Source organism: Zeus faber (assembly GCF_960531495.2).
Source record: "Zeus faber genome assembly, chromosome: 15".
Classification (NCBI taxonomy): domain Eukaryota; kingdom Metazoa; phylum Chordata; class Actinopteri; order Zeiformes; family Zeidae; genus Zeus; species Zeus faber.
In genome coordinates, this window is record NC_137194.1 from 13,366,716 (window position 1) to 13,379,754 (window position 13,039).

Here is a 13,039-nt window from a genome sequence, read left to right on the forward strand (position 1 = left end):
ACTGATTTTCAAAGCCCATTGGAGTGTGACCACAGTTCCTAAAAGGTCATTGATATAAAGTTGTTCTGCTGCGCTTATCAGGAAGACAACTCGTCTGATTTAACATCCGCCTCTACTGTTTAATCACCAGTTAAAGGTTAAAGCTTCATACAGAGAAAAGGGACACAGCATCACATATTTAAATCAAGATTAAAAAAAAAAAAAAAAAAACTGAAGAAAGTGGGGGAAAAAAAGAAGTCAGGTAAAATACACGTGTTAAATGTGTTAAATTCTGAATATTAACTGATGAAAATGCTTTTATTTCTAAGAGAAAGTCGGGGGTGGGGGAGCAAAAAATCTGAAAAAAATCTTTCTTTCCGAGATGCCTGGGTTCGGAGAGGAGGAATGCTTTTAAATTGTCTAGCGTTCCAGCTTTTCGGATGTGATACCAATGAACTAACACCACCGAAAATATACAGCTCAGAGATTGGTCTGCGGAATGTTTTGGGTTTTTTTTTTTTATGCCGCGTCTCGGACCGAAGCGGCGACTCCCTCCCGAACGCTCCTCCCTTCCACCACACTGTAAAACGATAGCGCAGTTGAATACCTACACAGGCTTTATCCTGGGCGTGTGTGTGTGTGTGTGTGTACACACCAGGTCTAGACAAGTTCTCTTAACAGAGCCGCGTTTCGTTTAGTTGCACGGCAGGTTCGAAAAACAAGTCTTTGGATTCATCCCCAAACTGCATTTTCAGAAACTGGGACTTCCACCTTTTTTTTACCGATAGAGTTGTCCGTCTCGTCGCAGGTAAGTGATTCCATTATGGACCTATACTCTCCTTTATGTCACGCTTGGTTCACCACAGTACCTTTCACAGAGGGAATCCACCGATCCGCCCGATCCTCCAGCGGAGAAATATCCACGCGGACGCCTTCCCCTCTCTGTGTGTTTCACTTTATTTGAACAGCTCCCGGGGTCTCGCTCCAGAGAATGGTCACATGCTCGTTTTGGAACGAGTGCGCCGGAGTGCAACGTTCACGTGCGAACGCGAACGTTGCTTCAACGAGAGAGGAACAAAAACTGTGCAGCGGAGGTTTTGCACAAGGTTTCTCATCCCCCCAAAAAAAACAAAAACAAAGCGCGTCGCACCCACACACTTCCTGGTTTCTGGGGGGGGGGGGGGGTGTGAAGCCCTTTTTCTGCAGCTACGCGCTCAAATTCCTTCGTGGTGTTTAAGACATGATCGTAGTTTAAAAGAGGCCCCTTCCTGCTCCAACCTTGAGACCTACTACAGCAACAGAAGAGCCAGGCCACTTGCCGTTCGAGAAACAGGTTTCTGACGCCAGACATCAACAAACAAACCAGCCATGACACCATTCGTGTAAGGACAGAGCTGTGGAGAACGGGTTCCTATACGGCAGAAAGGGGGCGCTGTTATATATATATATATATATATATATAGTAACGATATGACGTTATTTAACATAGATCATGATGTATTTATGTACTTTAACCCATTAATTAACGTAACCATTAATTCCACGTTCTCTGGTTTCACTGAGCTCGTTCTGAATGAAGTTGTTATCCTAATGCTGTGTGGCTTCTGGGTGAACTGAAAAGGTTCATTGAAACTTTTTTTTTTTCCGCGTTGTCAAAGTGACGCTGACGTCTCGCCTTTGTGTTCCTTTTTTTTTTTTTTTTTATGTGCAATATAACGTCACACTGGATTTGCAGAGTGGGGTGAAGTGTAAAATAGCATTTGCAGGTCACAGTTCAATGTCAGGATGAATAATCCTGGTCTCTCAGGCTCTCCTGTGTTTTACCCTTCACTCGCGCTGTCCTCCCGTTTAGATATTTTCCCGTATTTTCGACCGTTCTACGTTGAATGTGGGCTGCGTGACCAGAGTGATCTCTGCTCCCCCTGTTTCTCAGAACAAAACCAATAAAAACAGTGGGTTTTTTTTTTTTATTGCAGATAGATGTATTTATTTTCCTCCATTTCCTCCATTTTTTTAAATCCCAAATGTTGACAGGTGTTATCAGTCTTGGTGTCATTATAATGTTATGTTTGGCTTGTGAGAGGGGGTGGGGGAGTGGGAGAGAGTATTAGTCTCCCTGAAAGAAGGATGTGAGTCACAGGATTTTGTTTATGCCGACTTGAAAACCTCAGGAAGGAGTCATGTTGACAGGGAGGTTCCCATTATACTCCACGCTCATCGCCACGAAACTCTGACCATCCACAGGCTGAGAGCATACGGGAGGACCAGAAATTGACTCTCGGGCTGAGCTTTAAATTCAGACGCAGATGTAGTTCAAAGTGGCAGCAGAGGAACTGAAGGCGGAGGGTTAAACCGTTTTTACAGTGTGGAATGTGGAAATGGAGTTTGGGAAGGGAGGGCTCTGCCAGGAAGGACTGGGCCAAATCGGGCAGGATTCCATGCTTCCACATCACTGCAGCGTTTCATGCTTTTTTATTCAACCCTCGGCCTTGAAAGCCGGCCTGCTGCCGCGAGATGACTTTCGCATCCAGTTTCCTTTTGATTTGAGGCGAAGACACACAAAAAAAACGACGGTATTAAACTTCGGAGGGGATTTCTCTCTTTCGGTTCCGCATGGCCGTGTTATTTGACTCTCTTTCCGCGGCTCCTCTTTAGAAACAGCCACAGAGCATTGGAATTATTAAAATGACAGGGTCTGGGCTCAACCACAGGCACAAGCAACCACATGTGAATTCCAACAATTTGAAGACGCTGACACACATACGAAATGTACGTTCTAAACGCTTCAAGTTGTTCTCATTCTACATCAAAAGTATGATTCTTTTGAATATTTCTTTTCCCACTTTACGCATGATTTGCTCGACTTTTCAACGATGTAGAGCAGATTAAAGTTAAATGCCAAGGTGGACTACAGATTAAAATATAGCAATCAATGAATGTCGTCAATTTTCCAAAACAAGGTTTCAGTCTGTCATTCATTCAACTCGTTTTCCACATGGAAGCCTTGGCTTCAAGTGAGCTGCTGGCCCCTATTGGTCCGCGAGGGTACTGCAAGCTGGCCGACAAATCATTGGCAAACAGAAAGGTTCTCATGAACATTTGTACAGCATATATATTTAAAAATAAATAAACTGATTATGTGATATTTTGAAGAATGTAAGTAATTTCATTGTTCCATCGTTCAAACTTTGAAATCAAACCAATAGATATGGGCCCAACGTCGATCGCCGCTGTCCATGCTGGTTAGCTGTGTAAATTAAAACATACATGCTCTGAGAACGTGCCGGTCTTCCATGTTACTGGTGTTACCCTTAACATTTTTTAAAGATTTTCAAGTGTGCCGTGAGCCACGAGAAGGTTGGAACCGCTGCTGTGGACGGCTTCATAACGTCACCAGCGATGACTTTGTGACCATTTGTTCCTGTGCAGCTGGTGCTTCGTATCTTCCTTCCTGTCGGACTTCCCTCCACTCAGCCGACCTTCCCTTTCTTTATCATATCCGTGTTCCTTCTTATCCTGTCCAGGCCTTAAATTCCTTACAGACGTCCCACGTTGAACATACAATGCCTTCCCTGGAGGTATTGTGTTTAGGAATGAGTGGTGTAAAAATGTTGAATGGCATTAAGATCCAAGATTCAAGATTTTTTATTTGTCACATACATATACATACTTCCATACTTCCATACCTACCAAACCATACCTTCCATACTTTAAACCTCAGCGTCTGCTTCGGTGTTCCCTGGATTAAGCACTTTATATGCCAACTGGGTGAAATCAGGCTTTTTGTTCCAAGTGTAAATACTTTTCATAAGCTCAGATATTCAGTTCAAAATAATATTTTACTTATAATCATACTTTTCAAAATCCTGTTTCCACTCCTTTCTGGTAAAGAAAGGAGTGGAAGTCCTTTCTGCAACCCAGACTACCTGTTATATATTGTGGTGATATATTGCACAAGCTGGACACCTCAACTTTTAGTTAGAACGGGAAGTCATATTATTACATTTTTAGTGTATTAGTATCTCAGATACCAAGGCAAAGGACAGAGAAAAAAAAACCTTGACTCAAAAGAAAAGTCTAATATAATTCACCGTTATTTGTTTTCTGACTGTATAATGTCTTCTATAACCCACGCATGCAGAATGCCTTTCGGAGGAGGAAATAAATGCGGCAGCTGCAAGAAGACGGTGTACTTTGCCGAGGAGGTGCAGTGCGACGGGCGGAGCTTCCATAAGTCCTGCTTCCTGTGCAGTGAGTTCAGGCGTCTCCTCTAATTCCTGGGATCAACAATGGGGATGGGAGACCTTTTAATTTTTGAAACACAATGCTGTACGCCAAACCAGAAGCGATACGGATGTGTGACAAAGACGTAGAACCGGGTGGAAAGACCATATCAGGGCTCCATTCTGCCAAAGAATCACGAGACAAAAATGTGAGTTCAAGTAGTCGAGTTATTCCGTATTGTTGCAGGAATTCGAGTCAGACATTCTTCAGATGGAATTTACATGAGCGCACGCTGCCATTCCATTTAGGGTCATGCTGGAGAGGGGTTTTGATATGCTCACAATATCAAGGTTCAAGATTCAAGAGGTTATTTGTCACATATATATATATATATATATATATATATATATATATATATATATATATATATATATATATATATATATATATATATATATATATATACACGGTCATACAATATTTGCAGTGAAATGTCATGACACCTGGTGATTACGCACAATAAGCTCTAAAAATACAAAAAACCACTCAACTGTGCGTAATCCGCACATATCATACGCAGATTTAAGGTTCCACTTTTTGTATGTTGCTACACAGTGTTGTGCCGGAAGAACCTGGACAGCACCACGGTGGCTGTTCACATGGAAGAGATCTACTGCAAATCCTGCTACGGAAAGAAGTACGGGCCAAAGGGCTACGGCTATGGCATAGGAGCAGGAACCCTCAGCATGGACCAGGGAGAGGCTCTGGGCATCACACCCTCAGAGTGAGGGTCACAAACACACACACGCACACACACACACACACACACACACTTTTACACGTCAAGATTAGTTTGCTGGTCTGATGTTCACGTGTCGGTTCCTCCCTCTCTGCTTCTCCCAGACCTGGTCCTCATCGTCCGACCAACAACCCAAACCCTTCCAAGATGGCTCAGAAGTTCGGAGGCTCGGACAAGTGCCCCCGCTGTGGAAAATCCGTCTACGCCGCGGAAAAAGTGATGGGTGCCGGAAGTGTAAGAAAACACACACGGATACACAACCTCCTGGGCAATATGGATGGGCAACATCAGTTGAACGCGTTTTAAGACCCGGGATTCGCAACCTTATTCCCTCATCGAGCCTGATTACATTTGAGACTCCCTACTTAAAGGATACATTTATCTTGTGGTGAGACACGTGTGGTGATTTTTACATTATGGTGATATTTGAACTGACACTCATGAGGATTTTTTTTAACCAATATTTGACTGTTGGCAAACTCGTGCCCCCCCTTGCAATCTCTGGCGCCCCCTTTTGGGGGTTTGGTACCCCAGGTTGGAAACCATTGCTTTAGGCAACTGATACTGCCACATATTATGATGACACAATGATGACCCAAATTTATCACAATAACAAGCTTTTATTTAATGTCACTCTCTTTGTTTTTACACGGAGGTCGCCATAAATGTTGCTCTGTGTGCGCTAGGCCTTACGGTTCCCTCATCTGCGGAATCCCAATTTAACCGCTGGAGTCGCCACACCCACCAAAGAATGCACCTAAAAAAAGTAGATATTTTTATTTACAGTGTGTTGGCACTAAGCACCCTAATTTCATGAAAGGGGTATGAATCAAACAAAGAAAACCCCAGGAATACGTATTGTCGTATTGTGTGTGGCGCAAAACAGATGTCCTCAACAGTGTGTTAAGTCATTAGAAATGTTCTTTTTTCAACTGTGCTTGTACATAACAAAAATGAAATTTCTGTAAGTGTCAACCCTGATACACACTCACACACACACATATATATATTTTATATATATTTATATATATATATCTGCAGGCGTGGCATAAGAACGGCTGTTTCCGCTGTGCCTTGTGTGGGAAGGGTCTGGAGTCAACCACACTGGCTGACAAGGATGGAGAAATCTATTGCAAAGGTACCACATCACTAGCCTTCACATTGTTGCCATCAGTATAAACTGTACAAAAAAGACAGAGCAAAATATTGAAGCGCACTGCCCCCTGCTGTCAGCATGAAGACACTGCAACTCTGATATAGACCACTAGAGGGCGACCAAGTGCCATGAATAGGCAGGTTTTGTTCCAGTCAAACAAACACTATTTGGTTGTGGCTCCAAAACAATTTAAACCAGAAAAAAAAAAAAAAAAAAAGAATGAAGCTAAACTTTTTCATGCTACCTGTGTGAGACTTATTGAACCAACTGCACCGAGACAAATTCCTCGGACCTGAAAATGTATCTGAGGACCATGAATGCCTTATCATGACCAAGCCTTTATCATGTGGAAAGTAATTTTAAAAAGTGCAAGTTATGTGAGATCGTGACCTCAGCGTCCATCTTTGCTCTTCCAGGGTGTTACGCCAAAAACTTTGGACCCAAAGGATTTGGCTACGGGCTAGGAGCTGGAGCCCTGGCACACACTTAGACCCTCGATGGCTGATCTTCTATCCCATTTCAACCAAGCCCTGCACTACCGTCTCCTGCTAGGGTTTGGTCAACGCCGCACCAAGGCACGAGAAACCGTAATGAACTGCTTCGCTTTCCGAGTAGAAAACGTAATATTATAAATAATAATAAGAGCAGAATATTATAACAACTGGCTCCAGTTCCTCTGTCGGTATTCTACTCACTCTTGCAACGCAATATGGATTTTACTGCATACGCAGTTAACCTGTAATGTAATCATCCTCACTTCCTGCCATTCCCTCCTTTCTTTGTTATAAAAGATGTAATTTGACGGATGGATGCAGCTAGTTAAGCCATGCCATGATCATGAAAAAGTGAAAATAAAATACAAATAGATGACGTGTGGTTTCACGCTCAGTACAAGTATTACATATGCACTTGTGAGTGAAACTGCTTCTCTCTCTGTTTACATGCATACCAATGTGTGTGTGTGTGTGTGTGTGTGTGTGTGTGTGTGTGTGTGTGTGTGTGTGTGTGTGTGTGTGTGTGTGTGTGTGTGTGTGTGTGTGTGTGTGTGTGTGTGTGTGTGTGTGTGTGTGTGTGTGAATGTTCCGGTAAGAGTTCTGTCAAGTGACACACATGTTCATTCCACTCATAACTCTGCAGTGCGCGCACACACACACACACACACACACACGCTTCCTGTAAAAAGGAAGATGGGGGTGCCACGTCCCTGACCACGTGCTCACCTTGATCCTCCTGCCGGAAAATTGTTTGAATGCCTAAATGTTGACATCAGAAATATTATTGTCGGTATAACAATTATGACTTCAACCACAAATAAAGTAATTTAAGCTTTAGAGATTCATGAGCAGTTGTGTCCTTGAATAGGGGTTTAGAGATGACCTCAATAATGGTATATTTTGTCAGATTTGGCTCTATTCTGAACTCAGATCTAATATGAACTAAACGTTGCTTTAATTGTTAATGTTTATTTAATTTTGGTACCTTTCCAACTACTTTGTAGACATGAATGTCTCCATAGGCGATGGGGCAGTGTGCTCCTTTTAATTAAATGCAGTTAACAAAAAAAAAAAAGAACATGCTCTGTAAATTTCCTGATAACTAACTGATAATAGGCTGGTTGCACTTCCCAAAAAAGTATCACCAATTTTTTTTGTTTGTTTGTTTACTGTGATTGCATGTGGAACAAACAAAGAGAGAAATTAATGGTTTTATGTATTTTCACATAGTGAACATTGTGTTTTACTTTTCTAACTTCCCGAAACATCAGCACTGTTTTCATGTTTCAGCTGGAAGACACATTTCCTCTCAGGCATTAACCTGTGTTGTTCATCTAAAAGGGTCGGTTTTCCGGTCAGGGCTCAAAACCTAAAAGTGATTTATCTTAAGAAAGGGTTTGCCTCACTCATATGAAAAGCCCTGTGAGTATCAGAAATATTGGTCAAGATGTGCCAAAATTAAACGTCTTAGGCACAAAAAACGGAAGTATATCCAAACCATGACTTATTTGGATCAACTGTTTTTTTTCTTTTTTTTTCTTTAACTTCATCGCTTGAGGTGGTGGAAATGATTTTAAATATTGAAATTTTACTGACCACTACCTGGGAAAGGCAGACCCCGCCACCAACAATGGAGACAGCATATAGAGGAGCACATGCTTAACCCAAATACATTGAATGCCTGTTTCTTGGAATGTCGCCGCTTAAAAAGTATTAAATATGGGATTTATTTTTCAAACAGAATAATATTATGGATTATCACTTTAAGTACATTAGAGTAAGTAGTGCCACTAAATACAGCACTAGAGTAAAACCATTCGGGGACTTTCGATCCCTGCGGGTTTAATTGCTATTTGTTAGTGTTTCTCTCTGTGTTTTGTTTCTGTCACACACCCACACCCACACCCACACCCACACCCGCGTCACGGGGAGGAGGCGGGGTGCGGGGGAGAAGGTTCAGAGAGGAGCTGGGCATGTTCAAACACATCCTACCAACGACCTCAACACACCGATTTTTACTTCAGTCTTTGGATTTTGCTCTATTGTTTTGTTAAATTATTTTTTATGTCAAATATATCTTGTTTTAATAGACATTTCATTCATTTATTTTTTATGGGATTCTCGGATTGGCCATTCAGGGACAGCATCTGGACACGGCCGCTGCACTCTCTACCTAGAGACATAGAAACACATCCATCCATGCCTCGCCTTTCATTCTGAGGCAGTTCCACATCGCGGGGTAGCGGCGCATGCCGCCATGTCCCTCCAGGTGCGGGTGCTGCGGGACGGGGTCCTGGAGAAGCGCAGCGGCGGGCTGCTCCAGCTCTGGAAGAAGAAGCGCTGCCTGCTCACCGAGGAGGGGCTGCGGCTGCACGGCTGCACGTCCGGCGGAGGCGCCCCGGCCCCGGGCTCCAGGGCCAAGGAGCTCCGCTTCGAGCGCATGGCCACCGTGGACTGCGTGGAACACAAGCGCGGGCTGGTGTACTTCACCGTCGTCATGGCCACGGGCGAGGAGATCGACTTCCGGTGCGCGCAGGACGGCGCCGCGTGGAACGCGGAGATCGCCCTGGCGCTCGTGCGGTACAAAAACCTGCGCGCGGTGCAGAGCGGCCGGAGCCGCCACCTGTCCGCCTCCTCACACCACCTGGAGGAGGGTGGAGGGGAGGAGGGTGGAGGTGGAGGGCGCTGATCTGAGGGGATACACAGGTACGGTTTGGGGTCCCGCATCAGCGGTTCTCAATATAGGGTCCGGGGAACCCTGGTGGGGGGGGGGCGCATAAAATGATGTATAATGAAACGTCACCATTATTTTTGTTCAGAAGTCCATCGAAAAATGTACAATAACGACAGCTTTGATCGCCCATGGTCCTGCTCCTATCTATAGAATCGACACGCTGGTATAGAAGTTTGAACAAAATCTCATCGGATCGGGGTCCCAGAGTCATCGTCTTATCAAATGGGGTCCCTGGCCCAATGCCTCTCAAACTGAGAGTCCCTGATATGAAGAAGGTTGATATTCGTTCTCTCGTTGTCGGCGTGGCGTCCCATCACCCGTGATGGGAGAAGTACTCAAGCGTCTCTACCTTTGATTGCCGAGACAAAATTGCTTCTGTAAATGTGGAATTACCAGAGTGACATTTCAACTGAAGTGATTTCACTGCACTTGGAAAGCACCTCAGTGACATTACGGGATGGGCGCTCATGCGTATCCTCATTGCAATTCACACACACACAAAAAAATAAATAGCACTGGTGATATCATAGTAATTAACAAGGACATGGACCTGACTCATCGACGAGCAGTTTGATGGATCCGGTCTCTGAATATACAAAAACAAAAACAAAGAGTGGAGATGTTTTGCTTTGAAACGTAGCGGGGTCAAAGTCGAGAATCTCAGAAACGGTGTGTACTCTGAATCCTAAAGTTTCCACCCGGTGCCCGTCACATTTTAACCATCGACTCTGGATCCCACCGAGTGTTTTCTTAGACTCTCTCTCTCTCTCTCGCCCTCTCTGACTTGAAGACATGCCTAATTATGTTGCAATGCGAGCCTCCAAAATAACATCTGCCTCTCCCTCACCAGGCAGCCAAGTATTTTTAAACATACTCGCCCACACACACACGCGCGCGCGCGCACACACACACACACACACACACACACACACACACACACACTTGTGCTTCAGTGGAAAAACCAGAGCTACTAAGGTGATTCCGTCCATTTGTTCCGACATTCCACCTTATGGGATGTGAAACCAAAAAGTCATTTAGTCATTTGATCTAATCTGCTGAACTATGAGCTAACGGCCGAGGAATTCGGGGGACACCTTAAGAGAGTTGGCAGCGGCAGCACTGGTCATTGGCTAAATTAACCTCAGTAACCATGGTGACAGAAATGTCGTCTATGAATATAAATCCACAACCACCAACTTCCAATTCCAAAATAACATCAGTTTATCATTGAGTAAAAATCTTAATTGTCGACCGTTTCTGGGACGTTCCTGGAGGTGGAATGATACGAACGATCTATATCTGCCATTTTGGATTATTTGGACATTTTGAATGTAAATAAAGGGATCAATCACTTTCTTCGGCCTTCCAGAGCGGACGTGTACCCTCACACAGTTTTTTGTGGTTTTTTTTGGAACTGAAGGAAAGCTGTTTGTAGTCTCCAATCTCAGCATCTGAGGACCCCACGGAGGACGCCGCAAAAAAAACCATGAAGGTTCTTTGTTTTGGATTTTCGGTGTCGGAGCCGTCGGATTTCCGTTTCACCTTCTGCCTCGGCGTCTCTGAAGTATTCCTGGCGTTGGAGGCACCGTGCGCCTCCGCTCTTAAACAAGATGCTGTTTTGACGATTTGGTGCTTTTGTACGCTGTACTCCTCTCAAAGTGAGATGGTTATTGTTCATGGAGTTTTTACAATGTTTGCACACCGGGAAGCGTTTGTCCCTGCTTGTCTTACACTCAGCATTTGATGAAAACACACGCCATGCACAGTGTTATGAGCTAATAAACCTCTAATAAAAACGAGTTTGGATTGTAGTTTTCGGATCCCAAACCCCTGACGTCTCCGCCAGGCTCGGCTGTTGGTTTCACAGATTACTCTTCAGGGTGGACTATTCTTATCTCTGTTTGTCATGAATCTCATGTTTTCTAACCGAATTTAGGACAAAATCCCAGCTTATCTTAAAGTAGGGATATACTAAAGTCGGAATACTGTTTAGTGGTAGTAGCGAAGCAATCCTAAGATCAAACATAACTGCGAATATAACTGTCGAAAACGGTGCCCACGTGAAGAGAGGGAACATAGAAATGTAATAATTCATTCACAAAATACATTGAATTTAAAGTCAGGAGGGCAACGATAACAGGACACAGCCGCGATTTGTTTCTGTAACAGCAAAATATGATTGTTCCTATTGAAATTTAAGATAAGACAGGACTAGCAATTAAAATATTTTTTTTGTAATGATGTGAGTTACTTCAAGTTTGTACTCCAAAGGGCCGACTTCATCTGCTTCCCATTACAGTCAAACCTGCTATTATGGCTCCTGAAAACACTCCACGGCATCTGTGTGTGTGTGTGTGTGTGTGTAAGTGTGTGTGTGTTGCTGCCTTTTGTTCTGTTTGAACTCTAATGAGGGACATAATGAGCCTCAGGTATGTGCACACAAACATCCACCCACGTGCACGACCCGAGATCCAAGCATCCGAAAGAAACAAGATCAGTGCACGGTGGGAAATATTAGTCTGTGAGTTTGCATGTGTGTAGGTGTGTAGGTGTGTAGATGTACAGTACGTGTACGTGTGTGTGTGTGTGTGTAATAGTATTTTGATCCAAGTGTTCTTGTGTGTGATGCTACTGTATGTGTCTTCTCTGCAGGCTGAAAATACAGTAATGTGTGTGTGTGTGTGCACGTGCGTGTGTGTGTGTGTGTTTCATCTGTGTGTGTGTGGTTCTGTGCACGTCAGGAATAAAGAGTCGCTTATTTCCTCTGCCAAACTTTGTGGAAAACTCTCCAGCGAGCCACACCGCAGGAGTCTGCCCAGGAGCAGGACCAATCCAGACGCAAGTCATAGATGATGGATTAGGGTTTAGACATCTGGAAATACACAATATATAATCCCATTTTTGTGCATTTTCCATTTGAATTTTGCACAATATCAATATCAAGATATTCCCTAATGAATTTTAAATTCCAGGTTAAATGATCCAGTTGAGGTTCATCACAGTAATGTATTCCAACACAACTGTGAGTAGTAATGAAAACATATTTTATAATATAATATAATATAATATAATATAATATAATAATTCACAGCTTACTTTGAGAGAAATTTGAGGTTATATCTTCTGAAAATGATTAATTTGGACTGAAAACAGAGTGTAATATGATAATATGACCAATATGACCAATATGACAATATCATCATATGATTGAAAAATGATGAATGCGGATATTAAAAGAATATTTAGAAAATATAGCCCTACACTGGAAATCTGGAGTGCGTGAGACAATGGAAATACAAGTGAGGTCTCGAACAGGAGTCTGCATTTGAGTTAGTAAATAGCTGTGTGTGTGTGTGTGTGTGTGTGTCTGTGTGTGTCTGTGTGTGTGTGTGTGTGTGTATACACAAACTACCCTGTGCCCAAGAATGCCCAGTCCAAACACTCTAACCTCAGTGCACGTCTCTGCTCTATCTCAGTACACAAACACTCAAATGCACACTAAACACACACACACACGGAAACACACTGGCTTTATATAGAATTTATAGACGTTCACAATAGGTTTGAGTGAGTTGTTTTACTGACCTAGACTGTAATCATTTAAAATTGCAGTGTGTGTGTGTGTGTGTGTGTGTGTGTGTGTGTGTGTGTGC

The 13,039-nt window shown here is 43.3% G+C and overlaps 2 protein-coding genes across 2 annotated transcripts; both read left to right on the forward strand.

Moving 5' to 3' along the window:
• Nucleotides 1-1,256: 1,256 nt before the first annotated feature.
• Nucleotides 1,257-7,491, forward strand: csrp1a (cysteine and glycine-rich protein 1a). Its single transcript, XM_080014498.1, has 6 exons — nucleotides 1,257-1,361; nucleotides 4,121-4,230; nucleotides 4,819-4,987; nucleotides 5,107-5,236; nucleotides 6,044-6,140; nucleotides 6,575-7,491. Exons 1-6 carry the CDS (start codon nucleotides 1,348-1,350, stop codon nucleotides 6,646-6,648), a joined length of 594 nt encoding a protein of 197 aa, XP_079870624.1. The 5' UTR covers nucleotides 1,257-1,347; the 3' UTR covers nucleotides 6,649-7,491.
• A 1,287-nt stretch (nucleotides 7,492-8,778) lies between these two features.
• phlda3 (pleckstrin homology-like domain, family A, member 3) lies at nucleotides 8,779-11,161 on the forward strand. The gene is made up of 2 exons (XM_080016049.1): nucleotides 8,779-9,358; nucleotides 10,807-11,161. Exon 1 carries the CDS (start codon nucleotides 8,910-8,912, stop codon nucleotides 9,339-9,341), a length of 432 nt encoding a protein of 143 aa, XP_079872175.1. The 5' UTR covers nucleotides 8,779-8,909; the 3' UTR covers nucleotides 9,342-9,358; nucleotides 10,807-11,161.
• The last annotated feature ends 1,878 nt before the right edge of the window (nucleotides 11,162-13,039 follow it).

Excerpts from the sequence above, each read along its gene's own strand:
- csrp1a (XM_080014498.1), top strand. Across the intron at positions 5,237-6,043 it reads AAGTGATGGGTGCCGGAAGT|GCGTGGCATAAGAACGGCTG; the intron begins GTAAGAAAACAC and ends ATATATCTGCAG. Across the intron at positions 6,141-6,574 it reads TGGAGAAATCTATTGCAAAG|GGTGTTACGCCAAAAACTTT; the intron begins GTACCACATCAC and ends TTGCTCTTCCAG.
- phlda3 (XM_080016049.1), top strand. The coding sequence starts at position 8,910 with ATGTCCCTCCAGGTGCGGGTGCTGCGGGACGGGGTCCTGGAGAAGCGC.